Genomic DNA, 16140 nt, shown 5'->3' with positions numbered 1-16140 from the left:
TGCCAGGGATATGGCAATCAGTTGTATTTTTTGTCTAGTTCAGACCTCGCCTTCTCCTAGCCCTGGGCACAACATCCACTCGGGAAGTTCACATTTAACAGTTTAATGCTCTTTTCTAATCAGCTGCTTGTCATCATAAACATGTCAAGTTTACAATATCTTTAGTGACCATAGCTAATGTGCGATAGCAAATATTTCCACAGGCTTATCTGAAATCAGGAGAGGAGTTAAATGAAGCTGTGAGGTGAGACAAGGAAACTATCCCAGCAGCAGATCAAGAGACACTTTTGAGTTCTGACAGCTGGTCTGAATTGTCAGTGGAAATTTCCATCTGAACTTTCAATGAAATAATGGACTTGGTCAAATGAGTGAGGAAAGTATCTGTGTGTGTGTGTAAGATTATATATTTGAGGGATTCTTTTTTCTTTGCATGAATCAGAAAACTTAAAAGAATAGTAGTAGAAATTTTATGCACAGACTGCATTTTTCAGTTAACTTTCCCTTTGAGATTTCCACTCTTTATCATGAAAGATTTAAAGGGAGAATAATTAAATGGATTACATTAGGCCTCTGCTTCAGTTCTCAAGTACTTAATCTCTCTGGCTAGGATTCAAATCTATGGCCTCAAGTGCTCCATCTTTAAAAAGTGGAGCAAGAAGTGCACATCATTTGGATCTGGCATCCCAAAGTAAAGGAGACTTATTGCAGAGGAACAATAGGCAGATATGCTATGTATCCTGCAGTGAATTTTCTATGGAAAACCATTTTCAGTGATGCTTCTGGCTTGCAACTGCCTGTTCTCTTTCTCAACCTGCCTGACTGCCACTTCCACTCCTGGCTTGTCATTGCCTTTTGCTCTTCCCCCTCCTAGCTACCACTTCCACCAACAGCACCCTCACACCTTGCAAGTCCTGCATTTTTATCTGGTTTTAGTAGACATTGCAGCCACAGAGGCCAAAGCGTGGCAGGCAGTGCGAGGCTGGGTGTAGCTGCCGGCGGGGTGTGTGTGCTTGCACGCAGGTATGTGTGTGTTTGTGTGGGTGTGTGCTTGCCAAAATTAGGTAGAAACTGCAGAAAGAGGCCTCATTTTACAGAAGGCAACAGGAATGCTATCAGGCCTCTGAAACACACCCATGTCGTTGGTATGTCCCTTAGGGAGCTCAGTGTCTCTGGTGACACTTGGAGTTGGAGATTTCATAAAGCATCAGTTGTGATTAGCAAGTAGGGTGGAAAGAAACTTGAGAGACCTTAATACTGATTCAACAACCGGTCACTTCTGGCAAAACTGCATCAAGAGAATCATATAAGAAAAGGGTTTTGGTGGGAGGAGTAAAGAACAGAAATGCAGTCCTGGGCCTCCAGTGAGGCAGTATCTGGGGATTCCGTGTCTGTGTTGTCCTCGAAACTGGAAGAGCAACCCACTCACCTCAATACACACCATGATGGAGAAAGCAGTGGAAGGAGACCTGCATGCATAATCTTGTGCCAAGTGAAAAGAGGGTGACCAGCAATATGCTGGTCTTTTAAATGGAGGATACTGAGCTCTGTTCCCCAGCCAGCACCATCCTCCACCCAGGATGAGTGTCCTAAGCAATCATCTGGGCTCCCCCAGCAGTGGTCAGACCCACTGCCGTCTGTGCATGAGATGTCCAGGCTTCCAGGGCATACCATCTACCTGTGCCAGAAACCAAGTGTTTCCCCAGGCTCCTGGGTTGCCACAGGGAGGGGAGTCCTCATGATTTGAGTGAAAAGGCGTTTTGTGCATGCTGAAAACATGACCCTAGCCCTAGCCTGATAAAAGCACACATCCTTGCTTTTTTCTTATCTCATCTCTGAGCAATTGCAAGGCTGTATTTGTCTTTTTGGCATACGTACACTGAGTTGGGGAAGGACTTGAGCATGGACCAAGCTAGTACTCTCCTGATGGATGCTGACATCTGAGTGAGGCCTTGAGCAGCCCTCCAAGATATCTGACAAGTTTTATGGTCATCTATAATCAGGGCCAAGCAACAAACTTTATCTTGAGTGAACCATCAAGCAGAAGTGAGGCGTTGGCTTTATAAGTCATTTATATGTAATCTGGTAACTATTGCTCACTGGCATGTCTGCCAGGTAAGCACTGGCCTGGCACTTCTAACAGTCTCCAGCTCTAACCCACTGGAACACAAATCATCTCCCCTCAAATCAGGAGCACCCACAGATTGTAATGCCCATAGCTCCTGGGAGATGGCTGTGTCTGTGGAACATAGCAGAGCAGGCAAATGGAGTCCCCAGCTCCATCTGCTTGAGCTTTGCTGCCAAGCCCCTAGCACCCCAGAAGAAACTGCACAGAAGAGAAGCTCTTTCTCCCAGGACTGCAGCAAGACATCCTTCAGTAGGGCTGGCACCAGAGCACTGTGTGTTATCATGTTCTTTGCTTACATTTTCCTGAAACCTGACTAAGATTCCCACTGTGGTTCTCCACATGGCTCCTCAGCAACTCTCCAGCTCCAGGAGGTGACACTGGGATTTGTGACACTCAGAACAAGAACTGCCTGCCCTGGGGACCTGCTCTAAGCTGTAAGAAAATATTTGGGATCAACAGGCTGTGAATTCAATTACTTGACCTTAATAACTTATAATTGTTCCTTATATTTTTCTCCCCTGATGCTCATTTCTGTCAAGAAAAATCATAGCATTGATTAAAGGTTAGTCTGCACACACTGACCAAAACTGCTGACTTCTTCCCAGGCCCTGGTTCTGCAGTCAATAGCAGATTTGTATGTAGCCATTTCATAGAATCAGTAAGGTTGGAAAAATCTACAAGATCATCAAGTCCAACCGGATGTGTCTAATTAAACATATAAACACAACTGTATTTTTGATCATTTATCCAGGAGAGACAATATTGAGTTTATGCCAGCTTTTATGCTGGCTGCAGGGGGACATAGCTCTGTACTTGCATGAAGAAGCTTGTTGATAAAAAATAATCCAAAATCTATGAATGTTTTTGATTTTTTCTTTTCTGAAGTCTAAAAGGGAGGAGTGATTTATTTTGGATCTCAGCTTTTCTTTGTACTTTTGTGGTGGTGTTTGATCCAGAAGCAGTAAAGAAGAATTTTCCATATTATTGAGCAGTGTTGTTTTTGTGTGCAGCCTGATTCCCAGAAATGCTTCCTGCATGGAAGCGCTCTCCTGCAGAACGTCTTACCCAAGACACTGCTGGCAGGAGAAATCAGATTCCAGGGCAGGATGGCTATCTTAGAATCTCTGTTGCCAACAGCTAGTCATGAAAGAGGGAGCCTGATCCTCTCCCAGCAAGAATCTCAGCCAGTCTTTGCAACCTTACATCCTACAATGTGAAGAGGACAAGGAGGGAAAAGGGGAAACTACTCCAGACACAGTGGGCAAGGAATGCCAAAAGGAACATCATTAGTGGCCAGACAAAGGTACCAAAACCAGGACTGGAACACAAGGAAAGCAAAAGCTGGCTCCTCCTGGAGTGCTTTGCTGAGAGTCCCTCTTTCATGTCCCACTAGCTACAGATGCAGCCAGACTTCCCCTCTATCCTAAATCATCACCCCAGCCTTGGAGTCAGTCTTTCTGGGAGAGAGCAAGTGCAGGTCCTCCTGGATCTTCCCTGGCCTGTCTTTCTTTCTAGGGGTATGTTTTCAGATCCCTTGTTTATTGAGAGTTATTTTCCTAAAATGTCTGTTTTTATACAATGACCAGTCGTATATATCAGGGCAACTTGCTGCTTTGGGAATGCATCCCAAAAGCAGATGAGGTTAATGTCATAAAGGAGGGCTGGAGCATTCTTTGCTGAACTGTTAAGTGGGTGGGCACAGGAAACCTCCAGGAAACTACACATGTAGAAGAATGGCTCAGTTGTCATGAGTGAAATGTTAATCAGCATACTGGTGAAAGTACTAAAGGAGGTGATAAATCTAATTCATTTTTTAAATTTGTTCATGACCTTAAAAAGCACCAGTTTTATTGTATGAAATGGCTCTTCCTGGCCAAAGTGACTACAGTCACAGTTTCAGCTGTTCTCCACTTAGTTCTGCCCATTCTTGTTCCAGCTTCCACACTTGTAGAATATGAAAGACTGTGATACCTGTCCCCACGGGACAGGAGCATGTTCAAGGCATGAACTCAGCACAGGTTCAGCAGGTACTCCAGGAGCTGCCCCTTGCCCCTGGGTTTCCAGGTACCAGGCTGTTCACACCTGGGATTGTGTGCAGAAGTGATCCTGTTTGCAACATTGCAAGAGCATCGTGTTCCTAGTGGAGGACCAGGCAGTCCATTTCCATAAGCAAGGTCTTCTCACCAATTAGGAATGCTGTAACAGTTAATTCACAAGTTTGAAAGTTTCTGTATATAGGATATACTCACTAACATTCATTTCAATATTTTAATAAGTTTCCTTGTCCTTTCCTTGACCAAATCTATCCCTTTCCCAGTAAATGAAAGTCCTGTACCAGGAATTAGGGAATTTAGAAGGCAGGAAGAGAAAGGAGTTGGCCCAAACCTGCTCTTTTAAAGAAGGGAACCTCTTTGAGAGGAGGCAGCAATCAGCACAGAAAGCAAAGCATTGTTACATACCAGAAATGTTTATATTTTTCCTGAGACTGAAAATGGCACAGAGCACAGCATGCAATTTGGAAGAACTGATAGCTGCAGAGAAAAGTAAAGGCTGTGAAGGACACCAGGATGTGTTTCTTTTGCAATTATTTTAGATAATATTTACTTTTTGGTGCAATACTCTTCATTTCCAAAGGAAAACTATTCAACTCTTAGAGTCTTAGAGTTTTTGGTAATCCTCGGATACATGCTTTCAAAGCCAGAACATGAGGGATTCGAGGACAGGACACCCAGGAGAAAGTCCAGTATTATGCAAAGAAATGACACCCCCTCCCTTTTCTTCTCTCCTGTCTAAGGCAGTGGTGCCCTGAGCTGGCTGGCTGAAGACCCATCATCCCTGTGCCAGGCTTTTTCCAAGGATGTCATAATGTTTATACCTGAACTGATTTAAAGATGAAGAAAATGGATGGAACTTGCTGTAATGTAAGCTCAGGATGACTGTGATAAGTACTGGCTAGGGGTTATTTTTCAGGGAGCAAGGCTGTTCTTATGTTATTAAGCTATCTGTTGTGCACAGGTAGCTAAGCAGAAGGAATGACACAAACCTATTCACAATGCAGCTAATATCACTGGTCAAACACAAACATGTTATTTAGACACATTCCAGAGCGCCATGCACCATCTCTCCCCAGGCATCTGCTTGCCTTATTACTTGTCTTAATAAAAGATGCTATCTCAGTCCCTGCACCTCCCAGACATGCTTCCTTCCCCATGCCTAGCTGAGCTGAGGGGGCTGCAGCAGTCTGCCATTTGCTGTGACACTGAAGCCAGTGGAGAAGGGCTGGCCCAGGGCACTGGACAGCACTGGGCACTCCCACCCCACAGGAGGGAGCAGAGCCAAGCAATGCCAACAGCAAGAAGGGGCAGGGAGCAGAGCTGACTCAGAGGGAAAGCCCAGCCCTCATCCTGCTGCCTGAGAACTGGGAGCTGTGGGTGCCTGTTGCCCAAGGGGTCAGACCCTACTGCTGTCCCTGACTCTCCTTGTCAACTATCCTTCCCACTACCAGCAGCCAGCTTGCTTGTTCAGGGCTGAAATATGGCCAAAGCAAACAGTTTTACTACCAACAGCCTCCCACCTAAAGGAACTTCCAGCATTACCAGCATTTTGCTACTGGATTGTGTTTCAATTATTTTGGAGATTTGCTAAGCAATTCAGCTGTCAAGTGTAAAGATCTGTATCATTCTCTTCTATCCATCTCTATTGGAAAGAAATGGGTAGTTCTGAGGTGTGATTTGGTTTGTCTTGAAGCAGATCAACTGCAACTATCCTGGAAGTGCCCCTTCTCTCCACCAACTATAGTGGGAATAGATATGACTGCCTCCAAAGAAGTCTGCTCTGTAGACACCTAGGAGTCAATTTGATTGTCCATACTCCGCTGCCTAGGGACATTTGGGATCTTCTGTGTTATTAGAGTGAACTAATGCTCCAGAAGGACTAATTCCCACAGCTCTTGTATCTTATATGCCATCCTTATGCTGTTCACTGAGTAACAGGTAACAGAGCTACAGCACCTTCAATTAACTCTTTATCCATGCTGCTGTACCAGAATTAAGTCCTTACAGTGGACTAGGTACTTACATATCAGCTGGCCATCTCAACTCTGAAACAGCCAGGGAGATTGAGCACTCAATCCATTCGTTCTTACAAAGGTGATTTGAGATGCCTAAGGGTATCCAAAACATCTGCACAGGGCTGCCAGATCTGATAGAGGAGGTATGGGAAATTCATGTGCTCCTGCAGTGGTCACTGGAGGTTGAGCAGGAGACACTGGGGAATCCCAAATGATGCTATGCTGGTGTGCAAGCAACTAAAATGAGGCCCCAGGCAACCACACCTGGGAGCATTTCAGTGTACACAGAAATAGGCACCTGCATCCAATCAGCTGGGACAGTCCTTCTGACCTTATGGCTGTTTGGGAGCTGAGACATTCAGTTCACATTTAGGTAATAACCATCAGACATCTAAATTTAGGTGCCTCTATCTGCAGGTTACATCCTGTCCCTAAAGTGAGGTGACAGCCATCTCACCTTTCTGGTGTGATCACTGTGCCATTTGTACTCGCACCTGTAGACCAGTGGTGCCTCTCCACCCTCCTTGGCACAGCATGAGAGCCACGGACACCATGTCTCACACTACAGTGAGTCAGCAGCCCTCAGGCTCCAGAATCGCTTGGGATTGTTTTTAAATGTAGCCCCATTAACCTTCTGAAAGTACAGGTTATGTCTGATGACTGACTCTCATGGATTTCTCAGGCATTCTGAAAAGTGTCCATGTTACTTTTATCTTTTCTTCCCCTGATATAATTTGACATGGTCTATTCCATGAGGTTTTTTGTGTCTGTGCAAATGTAGGGAAGTAGCTGGCAGTCCATAATGTGCTCTGACAAGATGCAAATAGGCTGGCAGTGACCAGTGGCCTTTGAAAGCTTCTTTGGATGCTTTCCTAAGACAAATTGGGTCCCACTGACATGGTGCTAAGCTCTTCTCCATCTCTACTTATTTTGTATTTTAATTTTTCATAACTGCCTCCTTCTTGGCTGGCTCATTAAGCCCAGGACCTGCTTTAAAGTTTAGATTAATTTCTTGGAGAGAGACCTGATATGTCTTTTCCTAAGAAGCCTCAGGATTTTACACAGGATTTTATTTGAAATTAAAGTAGGAAGGACATGAAGAACTGTCTCAGGGCTCAGCATGGCCCACCCCACAGTGACTACACTGAGTGTTGCCTTTCACTGCATGAGCCACTCATCCCTGCAGGTTCTCTTGTACTTCTGCAGGGTGTGGAAGAGAGGACTCTCTCGTATGAGTTTTTTGGCAGTCTCCACATGTGAGATTCAAAAAGGATCAGCACCAGAAATAAGCCAGAAGCCCTAAACCAAACAAAATTAACAAGCAAATGAGACACCTGGGGGCACTTTGATCTCAGCACAGGCATGTGCAGCTGCTCTACCCCACCCCTGGGTTTGGGAAGGAGTACAAACTTCATGAGGTGAGGAGGATTTTTAGGTCTGGGGCTGTGTGTGTAGGGACTGAATGCTTCATGTCAATAGGCCTTGATGTCAATTCCTTAATCAGGATAATGAAATACTCCCAGTGAGTAATATTTAAAATAACAAATGAAGTCACAAACACATTGGGTATACTCGAGGATTTAGATGGGGTTGTGCTGATAGGTGTGTCGGGCCAGAGGCATAAAATGTAGAGCAAGGGGGAATTTGTCATTGCTTTTGCTCATTAGCTGTTTGGGCCAGCAATTTGGACAAAGTGACTCAGCGCTCGCGAGCAGGCAGAACCGAGCCTTCAGAAAGCCAGGCTGGTCTGAGCGAGACACAAGGAAAGCCAAGCTGCCCTTTTCAGGAAAGAAGCCGGTGACTCTCACTGGCACAGGTGGAAGGGACAGGCAGAGCAGTCGTGTCCCCGCACGCAGACGCAGCACCTGCTGAGAGCCCGGCAGAAACAAACCATCTCCGGATCCAGGCTTGCCACTCGCTCTGGGCACTGCGGGCGCTCACACACCACAGCCTCCTCATCGCCTACTTTGCAGTTCATCTGCCGAGAAAGCAGGCAAAGACGCAAAGGGCTCGGAGCAGGGAGGGGACGCACTGCTATTCATAGTCACGGTCCCCACCCACGGGTGCCAGGAGCCAGACGGGAGAGCACCTTATCAGGTGCCTGACTGAGCAGCATTCAGCGCTGTCCCAGGGCTCCATCTCCACCCCGACGCAGGGGTGAGTGCCCCACTGACGTCAGGAGGCCTTACTTCATTTCCTGGCACAGGGGCCGAATTTTCACAGCCGTGTCCTGTGGGAGAGGAGAGGCGGTGGAACTGGAATAGGCGTGCTCAGCCCCACCTCCTGAGCCCTCCAGCTGTTAAAGCTCCCAAGAGCGGCGGGCGCGGAGCTGCTGCTCGGCCGGGGTTGCGGGAGCGGAGGTGCCCGGGTCCTGGTGCGCTGGATAAGTGCCTCTCCTAGACGGAGCCTCCCTGCTGCCTTCACCAGGCAGGACCCAGAAAGGTAAATCAAGGCAGTGTTTTACAGGATCCAGGTTGGGCCTGCCTTCCGCAGCTGCGTTGGGATGGCGTGCAGGACCATGGCTGTGCGGGGCATGGGGTGCCACAGTGAACTGAGAGTGCCTCCCGGCCTTGACTCTAAGATGGGACTGCCAGCTGGAGCCGGGGAGACGCTCCCGGGAAACGATTTGAAATTTCTGGGTGAATGGGTGCATTTTATGTACAAATACCAATGAGAAAGGAGGGTCAAGTTGGAGGGAGAAGACTCCTCCTCTCTCAAGCGAGAGCTATGATTTGGGGTATGCTGCAGAAGCTACCACAGCACAGGCTTCTTTGCATAGAGCCCCTGCAGAGCCCCTTGGAATTCCTAGACACTGCTGTAGGGGCTGGATGAGCTGACTTAGCTTCTGGGGAGCAACACTCACCCAGGAGACAGGGTAGAGGCTCCTCATGCCTCATCATGCCTTGCAGGACATCTACTCTGGAAAAGGAAGGCAGTAAAAATGGTTGCAAGTGGCCCAGTTCTCCAAGTCAGGAAGGTTATTTCCATCCCGTTTGTTCCACTGGCCGTGGTGGCTGGCTGTGGCAAGCGCCACTTGCAGTCAGCACCAGTCAGGAGCCAAAGCTATGGATGTGCTCTGTGCTGTCATGAGGTCACTCACGCTGGTTCTCTGGGCTCTTCATGTGCCTCAACAGCAAGCACCAGTCTGTATCTGCCACAGCTGTGAACAGATAAGCTAATCTAATCAACAGTAAATATCTGTGGATAAAATTTTAGAATTTTCTCTCTAGATTTTCAGAAAGGTTCATTATTTATTACTCCCAATTGTCCAGATAACCCAGCTACCTGTGCAAGAGATCATAAATCTCCAAAGTTTTTTGGACATTGATTGTGAAAACTCGTTCATGTCTTATCCACTTATTCCATTCTCTCCATGGCAGTCCAAAGTTCCTGCATATTTGAATAATCTGCATTTTATTGTAGCCAGCCTTTTGAAGAGCTGTACATCTTTTACACAGTGAGGTTAGAAGCTGGAAAAATATTTCCCCAATTCAGTTAGAAGCAGGTTCATTGAAGCATATGTGGGGCTGGGAGTGAGTCAGTGGTATTTTCACCCTTTGTTCATCCCTTGGTTAGATCAACTGCTATTTATTAAAAACACAATCTGCACTCACCGAAATCTGCTGGAATGGTTTGAGAGCCAACTTCATGAGTGCAGTATGTTGTTCTGGAGCAGGAAAATTAAGGCAAATGGCATTGTGAGCACTAAAGTCTAAATTTTGCAAAGTTGATTTCTTTTTCCTGTCTATTAGAAAACTCCTGTTTTTCCAGTATGAGTCACCATTAAGGACAGGTTTGCTCACGTTTCATTGTGATATTGTATCTAAACTCCTCTTTTGATCAATTTTAGAGACTCAAGCCTAACTGAGGATTTAGTATTTAGAAATCAGTACCTGGCCCCTATGGTCTAAACTCTGGTACATGCATAATAGGCCATGATGTGCTAAAGGCCCCCTGCGCTGTGGGTTCTGCATATGCTTCGAGCTCTCAAGAAAGTAGAGAACTTAATTCCCCTAAACAGCCCACTTAAGCTCTTATCCCCTGGGAGGCAGGCTTGCTCAGACTGCATTGAAGTCCTTATGATGAGACAGCAGGAATGTGTTAGGGACCTTGACATCATTGACATCATTGGCTTGTGGACTGCTCACACAGTAACTTGGTGGTTAGTTCTCATGCAATGAGCAGCATTGGCTCTGACATGTCAGGCCTCTAGTCAGTGCGAGGCAGTATCTTGGAGAGGAGAGTGAGGTCTTTGAGACACTCCTTATTGCTACACTGCCATGAAGAAGAAGACATATGAGTTCAGGGCTAGTGGCTGGTGGCCTGTATTTGGTGTTGAATTTGGAGTGAGAAGGGATATGCTGGAGGCATCCAGATTAGTTATCTGCAAGGTAAAAGGTGTTAAAGTTCCCCTTCATTCATAACAGTAAACCAAAGCCAAAAGTGCCTCAGAGAAGGTAAAAGGGGTAAAATTAATGTAAAAGAAAACAAGTTTCTTGTTCTGCATTGTTCCTCTCTGAATCTTCCTGGTACAAGGTACTGATGTTGTTTGAACTTGTCTGAAGAGTGTAAACTGAGTTATGACTACAGCTGCTCTTGTATCACAGAACTGACAAGGCAGCTCAGTCTCTGCACTGCAGGGCACCAAGCAACTGCCCACTGCGGTGCCTCACCTTCTCCCTGCTTCCCACACTCCTAAAATGTTGCACAACATCAGGCACAGTGCAGAAGACATGAAAGGTGAATTGCCTCCTCCTGAGGGGCTTGGCTTGCACTTGATGGAGAGCCAATGCCAAACTTTGATATGACTCTGCTGCCATTGCCCCATGTCCTTAGCACTGTGGTGTCCTTGCCCAGCGAGGTGGGGATAGAGGTCTGTCCTGCCTCTCCTTCCCCACTGTTGACAGTACTCAGGTGGTTGACTTGACAGCCTGTGCTTTCTCTTTTTCTACAGCTTTGGAGAGGTTGTTCAAGAAGGCAAGAGGATGACAACGTCACCTCCCCCAGGCTGCGGCAGCATCAGCGCTGACTACTACTTGCTCTGTGACACAGAGAAGGCCTGGGGGATTGTCCTGGAGTCGCTGGCTGCAGCAGGCATCCTCATCACCATTTTCCTCATCTGCTCGCTCTTCTTCCTCATCTGCAAAGTCCAAGACAACAGCAAGCGGCACATGATCTCCGTCTATTTTTTCTTTCTTTTAGGCACACTCGGCATTTTTGGTCTCACTTTTGCCTTCATCATAAAACTCAATGACAGGACTCGTCCCACTCGCTTCTTCCTGTTTGGAGTCATCTTTGCTCTCTGCTTCTCGTGCCTCCTCACCCATGCCTGCAACCTCAACAAACTAGTGAGAGGAAGAAAACCCTTCTCCTGGCGGGTGCTGCTGCTCTTCATTGTCTCCTTTGCCCTGGTACAAGTTGTGATCAGCATTGAGTACTTAGTCACCATGTTTGTAAACCAGAGAGAAGAATTCCTGAATATGGCTCGAGACAATACCAACAAGGACTTTGTCATGCTTCTGATCTACGTGCTCTTCCTGATGGCTCTGGCCTTCTTGGTTTCCATATTCACATTCTGTGGGCCATATAGAAGTTGGAAGAGGCATGGGGCACACATCTTTGTCACTGTCCTGTTCTCCATTGCCATTTGGGTAGTGTGGATCACTATGCTCATAAAAGGCAACACAGTTTTAGGCAAACAAATGTGGGATGATCCTGTTGTGGCCATTGCTCTGGTGTCCAATGGCTGGATTTTCCTGATAATGTATATTGTCCCCGAAATTTGTTTCCTCACTGCTCCTCTGAAGCTAGAGGACTACCCTCCAGAAAATGACTTCTGCCAACCCAAGTTCATAAAGCAGGCAACTGGAGTGGACAACCGTGCCTACACCCAAGATGAAATTGTGCAAGGTATGGTGAAATGAATGACTCCACTTCCCCTCCAACCCTAAGCACACAAGCACCACTCATGACCTAGAAGAGATGGGAGAGCTACAAGAAAAAATTTGAAGAGGATAGGTAAATGAGAGGCTAGGAAAAGGTTTCAGACTGATGAAACTTTGGAAATGCACATGAAAATTAATCTCCAGACATGAGGGAAATGAGTGAGGACTAATGCAAAACCTAAAGATGTGTAGGAGGAGTGACTGAGTAGGAGACTTGCTGCATGTCAGGGCTGAAATATAACTCTTTATGACCCTGCTATGTCTGGGAAGTCCACGTTAAAAATCAGTTTTTTTTGTCTTTTAGTGGTGCATCAGCTCTTCAGGCCTATCTAGGTTATACCTTGGAGGTAATTTATTCCAGTTGTGATCAGGTTCCCATATGTATGTAAGAATAAATCCATCATCCAAAAATGAGGCAAGAAAGTCTCTCTTTTCTGTATGAGTCTTTTGCCGATTTGGACAAAGCAAAATGTTTCTATCAATTGAGGTTTCCCAAACCTGTGGGTAGGAGATGTGATTCCTCTGGGTGTGGATTTGATACTGGTATCACGTTCATCGCCTGGAGTCAGACCCCCATGTTTGTGAGAGAATATATAAGAAAGGCTGTGCTCTCCCAGGGAATACTGTGAAGGGGGTCTTGTGCATACAAGTGGGAGGGATTTGGCTGGTGATGGTGATAGTAATTGTGAGGCAATAGGAGGTGTCTAAACTCCAAGGCCACCTGCATCCTGTTATTTGCAATACCATTCATTCCTGCATTCAGAAGGAAATATTAATGTCCTCCAACTATGGATTTTATAGCCCATTCCTGCCTGCACATTGCACAGTTAGACCAGTCTAAAAGCAGCTGCTCATGTAGCCACTGATCCTCTGAGTCTCCCTTGATGTGGTATTTCTGAGATACTGTGTAATGCTAATGCACTTTCTCCTGCTTTTGTCTTTTGACACAGGAAATGTCAACTACTCCCCGTACGCTTCTCACTTTCAGATGAAGGTAAGTTAATGTCACCCCTTTCACCACATGCAGGCTATAGGCTACTGTTCAGGTGCTGAAAGGAAGGGAAGGAGAAGGGGCAAAGACAGATGGGCCTAAAGCAGACCCTGTGAAGGCAGGCCTGTGCTTTGCATGGAGCCAAGTGATTCTGTGACATGTTCTTGGAGGTGCCTGTGGATGGGAGGAAAGAAAAAGCTATGACATGTCCAGGGACGTGGGAAGGCAAAAGGGGCCCAGTGTGAAGAGGTTATGGTTTTCAATGCTTTGGGATTTGGTACCACATAAGTCCTCTCTTCGAGCACAGTTCCTACCGTAGACTGTGCCCTTTCCTCAGGAGAGTGTGCCTATTTCCTCAGCCCATGCCCAGAATGTATTCCCACCAGCAGACACTGGAAGTTGCAGTGCAGATCCAGAGCGGGCAGTCTGCATATCCACCTGTCCATTCACCAGTCCTCATTCAGACCACAGCCTAGCCAGGTCTAGTAGCTCACATCATGTTCCCACATGGTCCCTCTGGTGACCTGTCTCCATCACAAATTTGTTCTGCCAGGATCCTCTTCCACAGCCTTATTGGTCACATTCTCAGGAAACCTTCAGCTCTGTTTCTCCCTTCCTTCCTTTGTTTTCTTTATAAGCCTTATTTTATTACTTCTGTCCAGTTTTCAAAGGTAAAGACTTCTGTGCTTCCTTTTCAGGCCATTGAACCCCAGAATGATTTCTCCATCCCTCGCCCCAAGGCCCGGACAAGCCCATACCATGACTACACTGGTGGGAAAAGCCCCATGTAGCAGCTCCACAGTGAGCAGAGACTAAGTGCCCCTCAGCAGAGGCACGGGGAATGGGCCACATGGTGACAAGGGAGATGATCCTGCAGAAGAGTCAACCCACACCAGCAAAAAAAGGAGAGGGATCCTCTTTCCCCTCACAGGCACCTTCGTACCTCCCTGTTATTCTTCAGACATAGCTTTCAGACACGGCCCTGGCCATCCTGTCCCTGCTCACTCTGTCTCCATGGAATGGAGCTTCTCTCTTCTGATGGAAGAGCATTCTGGCCTATTTCCAGCAGGAATGGTAGAGAAGCAGGAAGTTCATCAGCTGGGTCTGTGACTGGCTTTGCCCCAGGCAGGACCTGCTTTAATCAGCTCATGGGGATCCCTGCATCCCTCATCTGATGGGAGAAGAGGAAGGAGCAGGAGCATCAGCCCTACACATTCCTTCCTCCTGTCCACCCACAAAGACATCTCAGGTACTACTGAGAACATCTCTATCTATCCCCTGTTAATTTTGTGCCCACTCCCAGCCCTGCCTGGCTGTCCTCCAGAGATCAGTGAAGAAGAGACAGAGAGAGAGAGAGAGAGAGAAAGAAGACTCCATTTTTCATCTTCATATTTGCTTCCAGCACCTTCCTCATCATCTAGGGGCCATGCTGGAGATGAGTAAGAAAACTTAAAGACATAAAACCATCTACACCAATTTAGCCTGACACACGTTCCAATTCATGTTCTAAGAGCTTCCTTTCCAGCTCTGGCTCCTACCCCTGTGCCTCAGCTGAGCTCCCCAAGGTGCCTGCCCCTCTGCAAACTCTCCCTCCCTACCCCAGCCATTTCAGGTTGTGGATCCCTAAGGACAAAGCCTCTTCCATGTGGCTCCTTGTGATACCCTGGTGGGATATAATCCTGTGAACCCTGGATCTCGGTCTCATCCTGAGTGTGTCTGTGACATTAACACAAACATTTCCCAAGCAGCCAGGTTACAGAGGGCAGACACCCTTCTTCCCAGGCATGAGTGAGCAAAAGCGTGTGTGTGTGGTGTGTGGACTGCACCCTGGTGATGAGCAATGAGTCTGCAGGGTTGAATCATTCTGTAACCTGCTTTGCATTTGATAAATAGCTTTCCATGGTATTTCATATGTAACTACAGAGAGCTCTCCAAGTGGGTGTGTGTGGTACACTGGCATCTGACACAGCTGTATATTTATTTAGTACTTTGTATATGGACTGTTTAATTAATAAAAACCCAAACAGCCTGGCTATGGAGAAACCGGCGTTTTTCCTTGCAAATGTGATTCCTGTAATGGCTGGTGGGGTGATAGCTCTCCATGGGTTGGAGTGGGCCCCCTGGGAGGTTGCACTTAGGGAGAAATGGCAGAGAGGTGCTTCTTTGAAGCTGTCACTGTGGACCAAAGGTCAGCTGCTTGAGGGTACAGAAGAAGGGATAGTAGCTTCTCCATGCTACTTTTCTTAAATAAAGTTGATTCAATGTTAGGAGTGCTTAAGAAATGAGGAAATATAAATCCAAGCCACAGCAAGCAAATGCCAGAGGAAAGATGTGAACTTCTTATCACTGCACGTGTCTGTATCTGCTGTATCAATACTCCTGTATTTATTCGCTTGCCTCTTGTTGGGTACTTGCATGATCAAGAATAGGAAAGGAGCTTGTAGGTATGTAATTCAGTTTGTAAAAAGATGTCTTTCTGATGTTCTGAATGCATGTAATATTTTTATTTGAAAGTAGAAACAAAATCATATCAGTGCAGATGATGATGATAATTTTTAAACCTCCTGATAGTGTGAGGCTATAATTTCCCTTTTAAGAGAATACTATCCGATGAGATTCTACATGGTGTGTTATGCTACCACATACCCTTATGATTGGTAAGTAAACCCCTTCCTCAGGCACAGTGAATCAGGCAGCCTGGGTCTTCCCCACTCTGCCTACCAGCACTGAAGGGCAACACAAGGATATCTGAGGCTTCTGAATCCCTTGGCATGAGAAAGATCCCTCTTAAGGATTTATTTTGAAATGTATCACAGGACAACTTGCCTTTTTCTAGTAAATTTGAGGTGGAAATTATCCCTCCTAACCATCCCTCCTCTTTCTTCCACCTATAAAGTCCACAGGTGTAACACAGGTTGAGGGAGAAAACTCAAGGATCCTAATATAATATTGGAGAGCAGGCTGGGAAAAGGGTTTGTGAAGCCATTATGAAACTTGTTAACTTGTAGAC

The 16140-nt window shown here is 46.4% G+C and overlaps 1 protein-coding gene across 1 annotated transcript; it reads left to right on the top strand.

The window, feature by feature from the left end:
* Positions 1–8433: 8433 nt before the first annotated feature.
* LOC137474707 (retinoic acid-induced protein 3-like) lies at positions 8434–15167 on the top strand. Its single transcript, XM_068191519.1, has 4 exons — positions 8434–8636; positions 11149–12104; positions 13090–13133; positions 13829–15167. Exons 2-4 carry the CDS (start codon positions 11180–11182, stop codon positions 13919–13921), a joined length of 1062 nt encoding a protein of 353 aa, XP_068047620.1. The 5' UTR covers positions 8434–8636; positions 11149–11179; the 3' UTR covers positions 13922–15167.
* Positions 15168–16140: the final 973 nt, after the last annotated feature.

Source organism: Anomalospiza imberbis, chromosome 5 (assembly GCF_031753505.1).
Source record: "Anomalospiza imberbis isolate Cuckoo-Finch-1a 21T00152 chromosome 5, ASM3175350v1, whole genome shotgun sequence".
In the NCBI taxonomy this organism is placed as follows: domain Eukaryota; kingdom Metazoa; phylum Chordata; class Aves; order Passeriformes; family Viduidae; genus Anomalospiza; species Anomalospiza imberbis.
The sequence above is the reverse complement of the archived record's forward strand: the minus strand, read 5'-3'. Positions and strand labels throughout refer to the sequence as shown.